This window comes from Microcaecilia unicolor, chromosome 7, assembly GCF_901765095.1.
Source record: "Microcaecilia unicolor chromosome 7, aMicUni1.1, whole genome shotgun sequence".
NCBI lineage: Eukaryota > Metazoa > Chordata > Amphibia > Gymnophiona > Siphonopidae > Microcaecilia > Microcaecilia unicolor.
In genome coordinates, this window is record NC_044037.1 from 240,093,826 (window position 1) to 240,109,776 (window position 15,951).

Sequence of the window (15,951 nt, forward strand, 5' to 3'; positions counted from 1 at the left end):
ATGATACCAAAATCTGCAATAGGATAGACACCCCTGATGCTTCTCACAGCATTCCCACTAAACCACCTCTCTCTCTTTCAATCTGTTCAAATTCTGCTGCATGGCTTATATTCCGCCAGTCTCACTGTGCTCATATTCGCCCTTTCCTCAAGTCACTTCATTGGCTCCCTTTCCCTTACCGTTTACGTATACAATTCAAACTCCTCATTGACTTACAAGAACATTCACTCTGCAGCTCCTCCGTACCTCTCCACTCTTAACTCTCCTTACACTCCTCCCCAGGAACTCCGTTCATTGGGTAAATCTCTTATCTGTACCATTTTCCTCCACTGCCAACTCCAGACTGTTCCTTTTCTCTTGCTGCACCATATGCCTGGAATATGAGTCAGTACGTCAAGCTCCATTTCTGACTGTCTTCGTGTCTAGGCTAAAGGCCCACCTTTTGAGGCTGCTTTTAACTCCTAACCCCTTTTCACTTGTTCAGTACCCGTGTCTGTTTTATCACTCCTAACTTAAGTATTTCCCTTATTTGTCCTGTTTGTCTGTCCTGATTAGACTGTCGAGCAGGGAGCATCTCTTCACGTTCAAGTGTACAGCACTGCATACGTCTAGTAGCACTATAGAAATACGTAGTAGGAATATGGTGTGGATAACATGAGGAAGGACTTAGCAAAGCTATAGGCATGGTCTGGAATTTGGCAGCTTAGATTTAATGCTAAAAAATGTAGGGTCATTCATTTGGGTTGCAAAAATCTGAGGAAACGATACAGTTTTGGGGGCAAAGAACGTTTTGTGCACGAAAGAGGAGAGGGACTTGGGTATGATCGTATGTAATGATCTTAAGATGTCAGGTAGAAATGGTGACGGCGAAAGCTAGGATGATGCTTGGATGCATAGTGAGAGGAATGGCCAGTATGAAAAAGGAGGAGAAGATGCCCCTGTATAAGACTCGGGTGAGACCTCATTTAGAATATTGTGTACACTTCTGGAGACAGCACCTTCTAAAAGATATAAACAGGATGGAGTCGGTCCAGAGGGTAGCTACTAAAATGGTCAGTGGTTATCGCCAAAAAGTGAATGGGAACAAACTTAATATGTATTCTTTGGAAGAAAGGCAGGAGAGGGGAGATATGATAGCCATTTAAATACTTACGTGGCATACATGCACTGGAGGTGAGTCTCTTTCAGTTGAAAGGAAGCTCTGGAACAAGGAGGCATCGAATGAAGGTGAAAGGGGATAGACTTAGAAGTAACCTGAGGAAATGCTTCTTCATGGAAAGGGCAGTGAATTCATGGAACAGGATCCCGGTGGAAGTGGTGGAGATGAATTCAAGAGAGCTTGGGACAAGTACATAGGCCATCTAAGGGGGTGATACAGAGAGTAGATGGCATGGAAGGGCAGACTGGATAGGCCATATGGTCTTTATCTATGTTTCTATAATGGTTTATGGACTTTGTCTCCAGAAATTTGTTTAAACCCTTTTTAAACCCAGCTATTTTAACCTTTTGTTATGAACTCTGGCAATAAATTCCACAGCTTTATCTGTGCACTGAGTGAAACAAAATCTTTGATTTATTCTACAAGTGCTAGTTATTAGCTTTGAAGAGTGTGCTTTAGCCCTAATACTATCCGACAGAGTATTTAACCATTCCTTATTTATCCATTCCACCCCACTCATCATTTTATAGACCTCTGTCATATCTCATCTCATCTCAACCACAGATCTTGACCTTAAGGCTAAAAAGCCCTAACCTGTTCAGTTTTTCCTCACTGGGGAGTCAATTCCATTCTTTATCATTTTGGTTGCCCTTGTCTATAGCTTTTCTAGTTCTGTTATATCCTTCTTCAGATGGGATGACTAGAACTACAGCATCGCATGCGTAAAGGTAGAACTGTTTATCCTGTTTGTCTGTCCTAATTAGATTGTAAGCTCTGTCGAGCAGGGACTGTCTCTTCATGTTCAAGTGTACAGCGCTGCGTACGTCTAGTAGTGCTTTAGAAATGATAAGTAGTAGTAGTAAAGGATTAACAGGTCCTCACGGATAAGCAACAGCAAAGGATAAAAGAAGTGAAGTCCAACAAAGGAAAGAGTCCTAGATGTAAAGATAAATCCAGTTTATTTTAAAAAATCAGCTTTTAAAAAAAAGTCGACATGGCTGTGTTTCGCTGATATGCCTGCATCAGGAGTCTTTTTTACTTTTTTTTATTCATGGGATACATACATAGCACTTTCATTTATTTCACAGTCCTTTAGGATATATGTAAGCTTCTAATGTTTTCACCTCAGCATTTTAACTAACCGCTGTCAATCAGACATTGGTACCAATCATTTCTTTTTAAATCCTTTTGGATCATGTGCCACATTCCCTTTGTCTCAGCACCTACAGTGCTTCACTGTTTTGCTTGTGAAACTGCCAGTCCTATACCACGTAAGTTTTGTTTTTAAAAAATGCTTGCTTTTAAAACACCTAGCTTTCTACTTTGTATTACTGATGCTATCACCCATCTTTTTTATTTGAACGCACTTACTGGGATTTTTTAAGGCTGTTTGTGCAGACAATTGTTTTATTAGATTAGGGGCCCTTTTACTAAGCCACATAAGCATCTACGCGCACCCAATGTGTGCCAAAATGGAGTTACCGCCCAGCTACTGCGTGGCTCTTGTGGCAATTTCATTTTTGGCGCGCATTTGTTGCACATAGGTCATTATTACCTGGTTACCGTGTGAGACTTTACCACTAGGTCAATGGCTTGCGATAAGGTCTCAGACCCAAAATGGAGGCGCGTCAATTTTCATTTTGCCACACGGCCATTTTTGAAAAAATTTTAAAAAGGCAATTTTTACAGGTACGCTGAAAAAATTATTCTGTGCATGCCCAAAACATACGCCTACACTACCGCAAGCCATTTTTCAGCGCCCCTTTGTAAAAGGGCCCCTTACTGCCTACTATCATTCTTTTAGATTAACACAAGTGCTCAGCTTATCTATTTTCACTGATCTAAATCATTCTATTATTTTAACAGAACTGTCCACAGTACATATATCCATAGACAGTATTTCACGCTACGAGCGGGCACGCTGCATTTTTGCTCAATTGCAATTCAGGTATGAAGCTTACAAATACTCATGTTATACTGTGCAATATACTCCTGTTTATCTGACAAAAAACAAAACACTTTCTTTTCACTTTCTTGCCTCAGCGGTGCTCATAACCAACTCTCTTTATATGTTGGAAATGTATATTAGCACCAAAATCTTAGATAAGTACTTAATATAAGAAATTGAATGCATTTAAAAGCCGATGAAGATTTTGGTGCTAATATACATTTCCAACATATAAAGAGAGTTGGTTATGAGCACCGCTGAGGCAAGAAAGTGAAAAGAAAAGAAACTATCTATGAAGGTTTAAAATGTGTTAATGAAGGGACGATAAGTTCATCTACAGTAGGATCCTTATAATTGAGAAAGTCACTATTTAAAATGCATGCTCTTAGATTTGGACTGTTGTCATTTTTATGCTATACTTATGGGCTTATAAGCACTATATTTACCACCATCCAATATGTTTATTGGTATGGTTTAATTGTTTTTATTCTTTATTTTATATGTATTTTAGAGTTCATGTGTTTTATTTTGATGCTTGTAGATTTCGACAGACTACTGATTCAGGCATATTGCGAAACACAGTTGTGTTGGGTCTTTTTAAAAACTGATTTTTTTCAATAAACTGGATTTATCTTTACATCTAAGACTCTTTGGTTTGTTGGACCTCACTTCTTTTATCCTTTGTTATGATTAGAACTGCACCATGAATCAATACAGAGGCATTATGATAGTCTCTTTTTTTGTTTTCTGTTCCATTCATAATAATACCTAGCATTCTATTTGCTTTTTGGTTGCTATAACACAATGAGCTGAGACTTTTAGTATACTTGTCCACTATGACCCTGAGATCCTTTACTTGAGTGTTGACACCTAATATAGAACCCAGCGTCGTGTACCTATTCTTAAGATTATTTGTACTTATATGCATCACTTTGCACTCATCCACATTAAATTTTAGCTGCCATTTAGATGCCCTGTATCCTAGTCTCATAAGGTTATCATGCAATTTCTCACAATGTACTAAATTCAGGAGGGAATTCATCAAAGTGCGGTAAAAGTTTGCTTTTCACTGCATGTTGATTCTCCATGGGATTCAGCAACCTGTGAGATCCTGATATCACAGATTTCTGAATCCTGTGGTAAAAGAGTAATGTTGCTTGCGAGCCACTTTGCAAGCAGTGTTATTCTATGTGCCCGGGAGCATCGGGCTACAAAGCTCAACATGATGCTTCTTGACCAAATGCTTCTGGGGCCATGGGGTGGCATGTAATGCCGCTCCCCCCCCCTGCAGGTACCATCCTCCCTCTTGATCTCCCTCAGGCAGCATCCACTCTTCTGACCCCATCCCGGCAATATCCTCCCCTCCTGATCCCAGCCTCCTCTCCAACTGAAGCTTCATACCCAAGGCCTCCCTCCCCCCAACGATGGCCTCAGGGCCCTTACCTGGTGGTCTAATTGATTTCCAAGAAGGAGAGATCCCCCTTCACTCTTGTCCGGACATTGCTGCATCCAAAATGATGCTCCTAGCAGTAGTCTCACTAGGGATATTTTCCTTATATGAAAATATGACCCGCGGTAACATGTGAGACTATCGCTAGGAGCACCATTTTGTAACTGGTGTCAGACTAGGCAGGAGTGACTGGGCATTGCTCTTGGCCAAAGACCACCCAGACCATCAATGATGCCAAGGTAGCCCTTTGATGGGTCAAGAGCTACCTTTGAGGTTGGGGTGGAGGGAGGGGGAGTAGGGGCTTGAACTTGTAGGAGATGGACGGGGATTGAGTTGGGGGGACCTTAAGCTGGGGGGACCCTGCTCTGCCATCCTAGGAGCATTGGGACATGGCTTTGCAGCCTGATGCTCCTGAGCGGTGAAATAACTCTAGCAAAAAGTTGGGGTTATTTTACCCTGATTTCTGGGCCCCAATATGACTTGCAGTGTATCATGTGTTAGGGTATTTGCATAGTAATGAGATGCAAAACTTGCAAGATTTTATTGACTGTTGTTCCTTATCCTTGTGTGCTGAGTAGAGATGCCTTAACAAAAGTTTGGGTTCCCTCTGCCCCTTGCCCCCATAACTTACAGAAGTATTTTCACTCTTGATCACTAACACAGAAGAGGAAATCTGTAAATACTATAAAATATTATTAATAAATGCAAAGGAACTGAAAATTGGAGCAAATCCCACTTATTTTAAATATAATTGATCCTTCCTAGAGGAGCAATTTTATTCTTACACGTGGAAATGTTTAGGGACAGCAATTCGTGGAACATGGTGTAAAACACACACTGTAGATAATGCCACCTTCAACTCACTTTCCAGTTCGTTGCAGCTCCGGCCCACTGTGCCCTCCATGCTCTGCCATCTCACCATGTGCTGCTGTTCCATTCGGAACTCCTGGAATTTTGCGCTTTTCCTACATGAAAAGGAAACATAGGAAACATATATGCTCTAATTCTATATATGGCACTCACAATTGCATGCATCCAATTTGCACACACAATTTAATTGATAAGTCAATTAGCACTGCTAATTGGGTGCTAATTGGCATTAATTAAAATTTGTGCGCACATCTTTAAGTGTCAGGATCTACTTGTAAATTTTACATTCAGATCCAAAAAGGTGGCATGGCCATGGGGAGAGAATGGGCAGATCGGGGGCATTCCTTGAATTTGCGTGCACTGTTATAGTACACTGGTCCCCCTCACATGCCAGGACACCAACCGGGCACCCTAGGGGGCACTTGTAACAATTAAAAAACTAAAATTAACTACCTCTGAAGTCCATAGCTCCCTTCCCTTGGGTGCTGAGTCCCCCAAATCCCCCCCCCCCACAACCCACTCCCCACAACTCTACACCATTACCGTAGCACTTATGGCTGAAGGGAGGCACCTAGATGTAGGTACAGTGGGTTTTGGGGGCGGTTTGGAGGGCTCCCATTTACCACCACAAGTGTAACAGGTAGGGGGGGATGGGCCTGGGTCCACCTGCCTGACGTCCACTGTACCCACTAACAACTGCTCCAGGGACCTGCATACTGCTGGGATGGAGCTGGGTATGATATTTGAGGCTGGCATACAGGCTGGAAAAAAAAGTTGTTAAAGTTGTTTTTTTTTGGTGGGAGGGGGTTAGTGACCACTGGGGGAGTCAGGGGTAATCATCCCCAATTCCCTCTGGTGGTCATCTGGTCATTTAGGGCACTTTTTGGGACTTATTTGTGGAAAAAAAAGGGTCCAAAAAAGTGACCCAAATTCACTCTAAAAACGCCTTTCTTTTTTCGATTATCAGCTGAGGACGTCCATCTCTCCTCGGCCGATAAACACGCCCCAGTCCCGCCTTCACCACGCCTCCGACATGCTCCCATCAACTTTGGCCATTTCCGCGACAGATTGCAGTTCAAGAAGCCCAAAATCGGCTTGCGATTATACCGATTTGGGCGCCCACTGGAGAAAGACACCCATCTCCCTATTTGGATCGAAATATGGGCGTCTTTCTCTTTTGAAAATAAGGCGGATAGTATACTACTTACAATGTCAACACAACACGTAATAAAACATTTTAATTGATAGTGTAGGGTATAAGCAAAGATGGAACATATAGATAGGTAAGAAAGTAAGAGGAGTTAGAAAATAAGGTGACTAATTTAAAGAAAGTTGCACATTATATGCAAATCTGACTCCTGTATATTCATTGTTGTGATCCTGAAACCCAACTGCCTAGATGTGCTTGCGGGAGAGGGTTGAGATCCCTTGTGGTAGATGGTTTGCACCAGTATTTTATAAAGGTAAGTAGATGCCCACTTATCTTTATATAATATTGCCTTTATAGGTGCCTACACAGAAACTTTGTATAAAACTTCCCTAAAGAGGAGCACTTGTGAGTCTGAGCACTGGCATTTTTCCTGCTAAATTTGACCCCAAGGTCCTCAAGTGTTGATGAAAGAGCCCAAGCCCTGCCAGGCCTCCTTATTGAAAATGTTCCAAATGGCTCAGAACACTGCGGTGAGACTCATCCTTAGAGAAAGGCGTTTTGCACACGCCGAACCCCTGCGCTTTAAACTTCATTGGCTGCCTGTACAGGAGCGCATTGCTTTTAAGATCTGCTCCCTAACACATAAAATCATGTATGGGGCTGCCCCGGATTACATGCTCCCCTTGATCGACTTTCCGCCTAGAAATGTCAACCCTGCTGCTCGGTCCTATCTCCACCTCCATTTTCCAAATTGTAAGGATGTCAAGTACAAGAAAATCTTCACCTCGTCCTTTCGGTATTGGAGTCCCAAACACTGGAACACGCTACCTCGTCACCTTAAAACTCAAGTGGACCATGCCCTTTTTAAGAAGTTGTTAAAGACATTCCTCTTTGCTAAGACTTACCCCCCAACTTACCATGTTGATTGATGCATCCCTTGTCCCTTACCCTGCCTAGTTCACGCTGTTAGTTTCTCCCCCCCCCCCCCCCCCCCCCCATTTGCTTCTTTTATGCTTGCCTAAGCTTTTAACTTTGTACTCTTATTTAATTCTCTGTAAGCCACATTGCGCCTGCATGAGTGGGAAAATGTAGGATATAAGTAACCCATAAATAAATAAATATACTGAACACACACATAGAGGGCACCCCCTCCCCTCCCCCAACAGAAGATACAGTGTCTTCAGCCAATTTGCGCAGATCTATGGGAGAATGTGGAGTTGCATGCGTAAGCCAGCACATAACAGCCCAATCCCTGCAATATGTGGGAGATGCAGGCTACAGAGGGAAGGGAAGGGAAATGGGACTTGATATACTGCCTTTCTGTGGTATTTTGCAACTACATTCAAAGCGGTTTCATATTGTACCTGTATGTATGTATATCTATCTATCTATCTATCTATCTATCTATCTATCTATCTATCTATCTATCTATCTATCTATCTATCTATCTATCTATCTATCTATCAGCCAGACAATAAAAACAGAAACAATAAACATCTTAGTTTTGCCTTAGTGATTTAAATACACCAGATTTAGGATTTCAAATTTGCAGTATCTCTGCTATCTGTATTTTTGCATTGTATAGGAGGAAATACTTTTGCTTCTGTTTCTCTAGTGTTGCATTAGATGCAGAGGTTGGCGTTTTGGAGTTTCCAGTTCAGTTTTTGACTGCATACTTTTATTTCTAATTTGTGGTCACTTTACGTTGTATTTGGTGAGGCTCTATCCATGTTTTGCATGTCAGCAAAGTGAGATATTTCTGTGTAGGGATTTGTATCAGGCTGATTTGTTCTATTTTCTCAGCAAGTAGCATTTTCTAAAGACTGGTATAATATTTGCAATGCAATTTTTTCATGGACCACATGCCCAGGGGCAGGGGTGCGGCTATTGTGAGGATGGGTCTCTTCAGGTCACCCCATCTCCTTTAAAGAAGGCCCTGCATGTGAGCAACGGTATCTTTTAATCTGGAAAAAAGCAACTTGAAATTGAAATATCCTTAATTCACCTGTCACTTTCATAAACATGACTCAGGCTGATACCTATCACAAACATGTCAATCAAAGGACAGGATTAGCTTCCCTAAGCTGATGATTCAGTCAAATTGCTTCATCACGGCAAATACAAGTTTTAAGCTTATGACAACCCCATCTCACAAGCTATAATCCTTGACATCTCTAAAAGCCAGGGTATAGGGAGGTAATTTTGAGCAGTGATTTGTGATTTTCTCTCTTGAAGTTCCAGGGGCACCAACAGTTGACTAAGGTGCTACAGAAACAGCTCTTGCCAAAGTCCCCAGTGACCTGTTCCTGTCCAGATCTGAAAGATCTGCTGCTTTCGACACTGCTGATCACCACCTACTCACTGATATGCTGCCTTCATTTGGATTTCAGGGCTCTGCTCTGTCTTGGTTTTCTTCTTAGCTATCCCGCCACAATTCTAAAGGACAATTTTAGAAAGTAGGCATCCATATGTACACACCCTTGGCATGCATAAATGTATAAAATACTAGCACTTATGTGCATGTGATACTTTGAGCGAGGGTTGAGGGCAGGCCTTCAAAATAACACAACCAGACAAGGCTGTAAAATAAGGCAAGCACTTTATTCACTTAGGGGCCCTTTTACTAAGATGCGAGAAGACTAACGCATGGGCAGCATGTGCCAAATCAGCACTACCGCTAGGCTAGTGCATCTGCCCAGCAGTAATTCAGAGTTTGGTGCATGCCAAATCCTGCAGTTTTAATCTATGCACATGCCCATTTCCCGGCCCATTAAAAAAGCCCTTTTTCCCAGCCGCGGTAAAAAATGACCCAGCGCGTGGCCAAAACACATACCCACACTACTACAGGCCACGTTTTACCACGGCTTAGTAAAAGGACCCCTCAATCCTGAAGCCTGTTACTTCAAAGGGACAGGTAAAGTCTCTCTCATTCTATGAGGTCTCAACATGAGCCTGTGGCTGACAGGGCCTAAACCACAGTCTGTGCATGTGACTGCCATGCCCAAAATACAGTCTGTAAGCTTCTCTCTCTGGGCTTCCAAGTCTGGCTTCAGCCAGACCTCAGAATAAAGCTTCTAAGTCTTCAAATCACAAGTTTGGTTCACCTCATACAGGTCACAGTAGCTAAATGTATGTCGCAAAGTCATAAGCTGGGGCTTCATTTCCTCCTTCCCTGGGCCTCCTTAACCCCACTCTGACTCTGCCTTTTATACTTCCTGGTTCCTGTCCTGTTGACTCCACCCCTCTCATCTCACTTTCTCCCTGGGCGGGACTAGTGGTTTTAAGGTGACTCAGACTATCTGAGGGACTGTTCTTAAAAATTGAAGGGCAGTGTTCTATAAACCCCCTCATGTACTCTCCCCCTCAACTCAACCCTGCCTGCCATATCAGGGTCCACCTCCTGAGACAAAAAGTCAGCATTAGCATGTTCTCAACTCGCCTAATGTTTCACCCAATATCTAAAGGGCTGGAGGCTTAGGAACCAGAGCATGATACATACATTTGAGTCTTTATATCGAGCCATCCGCTGAAGGGGTTGATGGTTTGTGACCAGCAGGAAATGTCGCCCCACCTCCCCCCCCAAAAAATATTGAAATGTTTCAAAGGCCCACTTGACAGCTAAAGCTTCTTTCTCAATTACCGCATAATTTGTTTCTCTCGAGAACAGCTTCCGACTAATATATCCCACTGGGTGTTTTTCCCCATCCACTTCCTGTGCCAGGACAGCCCCGAATCCAACGTCTAATGCATTAGTCTGCATGATGAAGGGCCAGCTGAAGTCCAGACTGACTAGCACTGGCTCTGAGCAAATATCCTACTTCAGGGTTTGAAAGGCAACATCCAGCTCTTCGACCAGTGTATCTTTTTTGGAGCCTTCTTCTGCAAAAGACAGGTTAGTGGTTCTGCTTTCCAGCAAACCCTAGAATAAACCAGCAGTAATAACCAATGAGCCTGAGGAAGGCTTGTACTTGTTTCTTCGTCTGAGGTATGGGCAGTTGGGTGATTGTCTCTAACTTCCAGATCTGGAGTCTCATGTTTTTTTCCCAACTGAGTACCCCAGGGACTGGACTTCTTGTCCTCCCAAGAAGCACTTTTTAGGATTTGCTGTCAATCCAGTAGTCCATAGGCTATCCAGTACTGCCTCTATCTGGATGATATATGTCCTCCGATCATCTCTATAAATGTTGATGTAGTCTAAGTACGCAGCCAGTAACTTCCATGCGGTTTAAGGAGGTGGTCCATGAGGTGGTGGAAGGTAGCTGAAACTCTGTGAAGGCCAAACGGTAACATTGTGAACTGATAATTGCCAAAATTAATGTGTGGTAACTGCAAAACCTCTGTGTTAACTGTTGGGGGCATCTTCTCATATAGTTAATGAAGAGGAACTGTCTTTGCCCTGCAGTAAGGGGTCCTTTTACTAAGGTGTGCTAATGGACTTAGTGTGCACTAACAATTAGTGGGCCTCTTTTACAAAGCAGCAGTAAACCCACCACTTGCTAAAAAGGAAGTACCGCCGGGCTACCACAGCAGGTGGCACTTCCCACCCCCAGCATGCCGTCAAATCTTTGTAGCACCAGATATGACGGCATGCTGGGGGTGGAAAGTACCACCAGGCTGCTGTGGTAGCCTGGCGGTACTTCCTTTTTAGTGAGTGGTAAATTTGTGTTGGGCTTACTGCCGCTTTGTAAGAGGGGCCCACTAATTGTTAGCGTGCACTGTCTGTTAGCACACACAAAAATATATTTATTTTTGTAGCACTGGTGTGTATCCAGTGATAATTGGTTACCACCAGGTTAGCGCTAGAGCCCTTACAGCCATCTCAGTGGGTGGCGGTAAGGGCTCCCCCCCCCAAAACAAAAATGGCTTTGCAGCACGTGCTTCACTTGTCGCATGGCCATTTCTTTAAAAATATATATATGATATATATATATATATATATATATATATATATATATATATATATATATATACCTTTTACTCACTGAGGTAAAAGGGGGCCTCAGCGTGCATCAAAAACATGCACCAATGCCAGCACAGGCCCCCTTTTGCTGCAGCTTGGTAAAAGGTGCCCAGCATGTGCTAAATGCTAAGACACCCATTATATTCCTTTGGGCATCTTATCATTTAACGCGTGCTAATTGTTAGCACGCTTTAGTAAACAGATTCCTAACTGCATTGCAGATATGATGCAGTTAATGCCACCAGAAAAGGTGTAGCAAATTAGAAGCTAACACACGTTAAGTACCCCCATGTTAACTATAAGTAGCATTTCCAACCTATTCCTTGCAAATTTTCCACCAGATTCTACATTGGTTGTCCCAAGTTGCGCACCAGAATTTGCATGCGGATCTTGGGGATTCACATGCAAATTGTTTATTTTGCCTTGCTGATTTTGTGCTGAAACTTCCTGGCCCTTTTTGTTCCAGACTGACTGCGCTTTATTTAAAGAACTGTGTTGAATATTCTTCCTTATTGCTGGGTTGATTGAAGTTTTAATTTAATTTGTTTCCCATTGTACCTGGTGCCTAGTAGAAACTGTGTCTGTCTTTAAGAGAGGGGTTGCTTTCTGGAGACTTCAGTATCTCTATGAAGAACACACTTTCCCCCAAAATCTATAAAAGTCGCTAAAAGTTGCACATGCTAATTTGGGCAGGCACCCAATTTGCATGCACAATTTAATTGAATAATGAACCAATTAGCACCGATAATTGAACACGCAATATCGGCTCTAACCACCCTGACTAAACCAGGCAGTGGAGGGGCACTCCAGGGGTGGGGTAAGGGAAGAGCCAGCATTTATGTGGACATGGCTATATTCATTTCATTTATTAGCTCTTATATCTCACATTTTCCAAATAGAATTTGGTTCAATGTGGCTTATATTAAACATGGTGTTACATGGAACGTCCTTTAACAGAACGTGTTCTACCCAAAATTACGTTAAACATGATTTTACAATTGCCACCTTCTAATACAAGTCTGGGTTTTCCTAAAAATTAGACATTAGGAAATTAGAATAAGAATGAACATGATTATGCTCAGAAGTTCAATGCTGGTACCTGCATAGTTAAGCGGTCAGATAGGACCACACAAAAGACTGTTTTAATGGTACTTACCTGAGATGGGACATTTTTGGGAGGTTCTATTCGAATTGATGGATCCCATTCGCCAGGTGGCAGAACAGTGACCTGATCGAGGAATTCATCTATTCCAGAAACCAAATCATTCCGATCTTTAGCTTTATATGCAACATCATGGAATACCTTTACGAAAAAAATAAAAGTTACATGCTTCAGATTCAAATATCTTTCAAACATACAAATAAGTTTAAATTAGTTATTATTTTTATTGCGTACAGAGTAGCAATTCAGGATTTTTGTTTCTTCCTCATCTCTTCTGTTGAAAAAAGAGAAAAAGTACTGCATGTAATATAAATGGTTTCAACAAAAGGTGCTATTTTTAGAAATTTTATAGAAGAAGAAAATGACACATAATCATATTATCGTGGAGAAATAAGTTGTTCTTCATTTCTTTCTCTATGTGAATTGTTTTTATTTATTACTTTTTGAAAAATATAAGCAATCAAACCATAATACTTGTACAGAAAAGAGGCATGATAGAGAAACTATTTAACAATATACAAAAGTTCTAAAAAAAAGAAAATAAAAGAAGAAAAATGAAATTGAGTCCTCAAAATAGGGGGGAGAAGCTGATATATACTTAAAGAAAAAGACAACAAACCCAGAAAAAAGGGGGTCAAGTAAATGAATATCACTTACTCAGTATATTCCCATACAATTTATCTACCCATTCACAGTAACAGGCATTATAACATTCTTGCCTACTGATATTGGAGCTGCCAAAAAAGCTGTTAATTGTGCCAGTTGAAAAAAAATATCAGGTCAATATTCAATGATTTAACTGGCCAGAATTGCTCATGGCTGGTTAAATCACATCATTGGATCTAACTGGTCATTTTCAGCAGCATTTAACCAGGTTAGTGCTGCCAAAAAGGTCCGGTTGGCACAGTTAATGCCACTAAAAAGGTCTGGTTAGTGCCTATCTCAAAACCGGCTTTTGGGGGGTGTTTCTTTCACCTTGCTTTTTAACCATGCCTGCTGCCGTTTGGCCTTCCTTCTTCCTTTTTTAATACATGGAATATATCTGGCCTGGGTTTCCAGAATGGTATTTTTGAATAATTTTCATGCCTCATGTAATGTTTTAACCTTTTCAGCTGCTACTAGTCTTCCCGATTCTTAAAGATAAAGGGGCCCTTTTACTAAACTGCATAAGCATCTATGTGCGCCCAACGCTCGCCAAAATGGAGTTACCACCCATGTACCATGTGGCTCTTGCGGTAATTTCATTTTTGGTGTGCATCCGATATGCGTGTCCCAAAAAACTTTTTTTATTTTCAGACATGCATATTGGACGCACATCAAATGCCATTTGCCACACGTAGGTCATTACCACCCAGTTACCGCGTGAGACTTTACCGGTCATTACCACCCAGTTACCGCGTGAGACTTTACCGCTAGGTCAATGGCTGGCGGTAAGGTCTCAGACCCAAAATGGACATGTGGCAATTTTCATTTTGTTGCACATCCATTTTTGGCAAAAATTTTAAAAAGGCGTTTTTTGCAGGTGCACTGAAAAATGATTCTGCATGCTCCCAAGACATGCACCTACACTACCGCAGGCCATTTTTTCAGTGCACCTTAGTAAAAGGACCCAAAAGCTTCTTTTTTTCAGTTTTCATGCCCTCAAGTGTGAAACTAGAGCCATGTGGCCTAACTCTACTTTGCCTCCTGACAAAGGTCATGACCATGTCCTGTCACAATATATATGTGTAACAGGAAACAGAATGGTTTGTGATCCTTCGCAGAAATTATAAAACCCTTTCCAACATGAGTCAATTTCTGTGGTATAAATCTGTTTTCAAAGATGTGCATGCTAAAGGCATGTATTATGTATGTGAGTCTGTGTGTTTTTATGATTTCTCTCTTGATTATGAACAGTCAGTAATGTCCACAAAATAACAGAATGTGCTGCCTGCAATAGCTCTCAGAAAAGGGTTTAGACTTCATCTTGACCTATTTTTGTGCTTGCTGTCACATTCTCTCTTTACCATAAAAAGCAACAAAGCATTCTAAAAACCACCATTAGCAGTAATCCTCTCCAACAATAAGAAGTCTTTTTTTTTCATAGCACAATGTAGTTTCACTAAGAAAAAACAAAAAACAGTGAGCATTGATGTTCTTGCCTGGCATTCTACAGTAGGAAATCACAAATGTTTCATTTTTCTTACAACTTTTTTCCAGATATGAATATAAAGTACAGTAAATTATGGAAAGGAGGGGGTGGATTTGATATACTGCCTTTCTGTGGTACAATCAAAGTGTTTTGCATATTATATACAGGTACTTTTTCAGTCCCTAGTGAGCTCACAATCTAAGATTTTATACCTAGGGCAATGGAGGTTTAAGGGGTTCTTTTACTAAGGTGTGCTGAAAACTGGCCTACAGTAGTGTAGGCATGGGTTTTGGGCGTGTGCAGACCCATTTTTCAGCGTGCTGGTAAAAAAAAAGCCTTATTAAATTTTTGGCAAAAATGGATGTGCGGCAAAATAAATATTGGCGCGTTTGGGGTCTGAGACCTTACCGCCAGCCATTGATTTAGCGGTAAGATCTCATGCATTAACCAGGTGGTAATGACCTATGCGCGTAGCCACTTGACGCTTGTAGCTGACATGCATCAGAAAATAAAATTTATTTTTTGGACGTGCATAAAAAATGAAATTACCGCAAAGGCTATGCGATAGCCAGGCGGTAATTCCAAATTGGCATGCGTTCTGTGCATGTAGGCGCCTATGTGACTTAGTGAAAGGGCCCCTAAGTGATTTGTCCAGAGTCCCAGTGATCTGCAGTGGGAACTGAACCTGATTCCTCTGGTTCTCAGCCCACTGCACAAACCATTAGGCTACTCCTCCACTCAGGAGCCAGTCTGATGGCTCACTGGTGGCACCATACCAACTAATGCAGAGAATCTGAGTTCAATTCACAAGTCAGGTTCTCCACACTTTGAGGCAGCTTGGGATTCTGTATGCACAGCCCCTTAGGGAGGAAGCCTCAATCCGCACACAACAGGTATTACAGGTGTAGAGATCCAGTGAAGCCTTGACACATGTCCCTGTAGTCAATGGCCTGGGTGAGTTGCAAGGCAAATATAAAATGGTTGGGAAAATCTCAGAGTAATTCCAGACAAAGGGCCATAGCAGTAGATCATAGCACCAGTTACAATCAAGCCCAAAAGAGCAGGAAAAAATTGCCAAAAAAATGGTTAATGGCTTGGAGAAAAGACGGCTGAGGTGAGAT

At 41.8% G+C, this 15,951-nt stretch overlaps 1 protein-coding gene across 1 annotated transcript in view; it reads right to left on the reverse strand.

The window, feature by feature from the left end:
• Nucleotides 1-15,951, reverse strand: part of SLC4A10 (solute carrier family 4 member 10) — a 185,401-nt gene that overhangs the window by 94,980 nt on the left and 74,470 nt on the right. Inside the window, exons 5-6 of the mRNA XM_030209786.1 lie at nt 12,694-12,840; nt 5,422-5,522 (exon numbers count right to left, since the gene is read on the reverse strand). Coding sequence (XP_030065646.1) covers nt 5,422-5,522; nt 12,694-12,840 — 248 coding nt within the window. The remainder of the gene's footprint in view (nt 1-5,421; nt 5,523-12,693; nt 12,841-15,951) is intronic.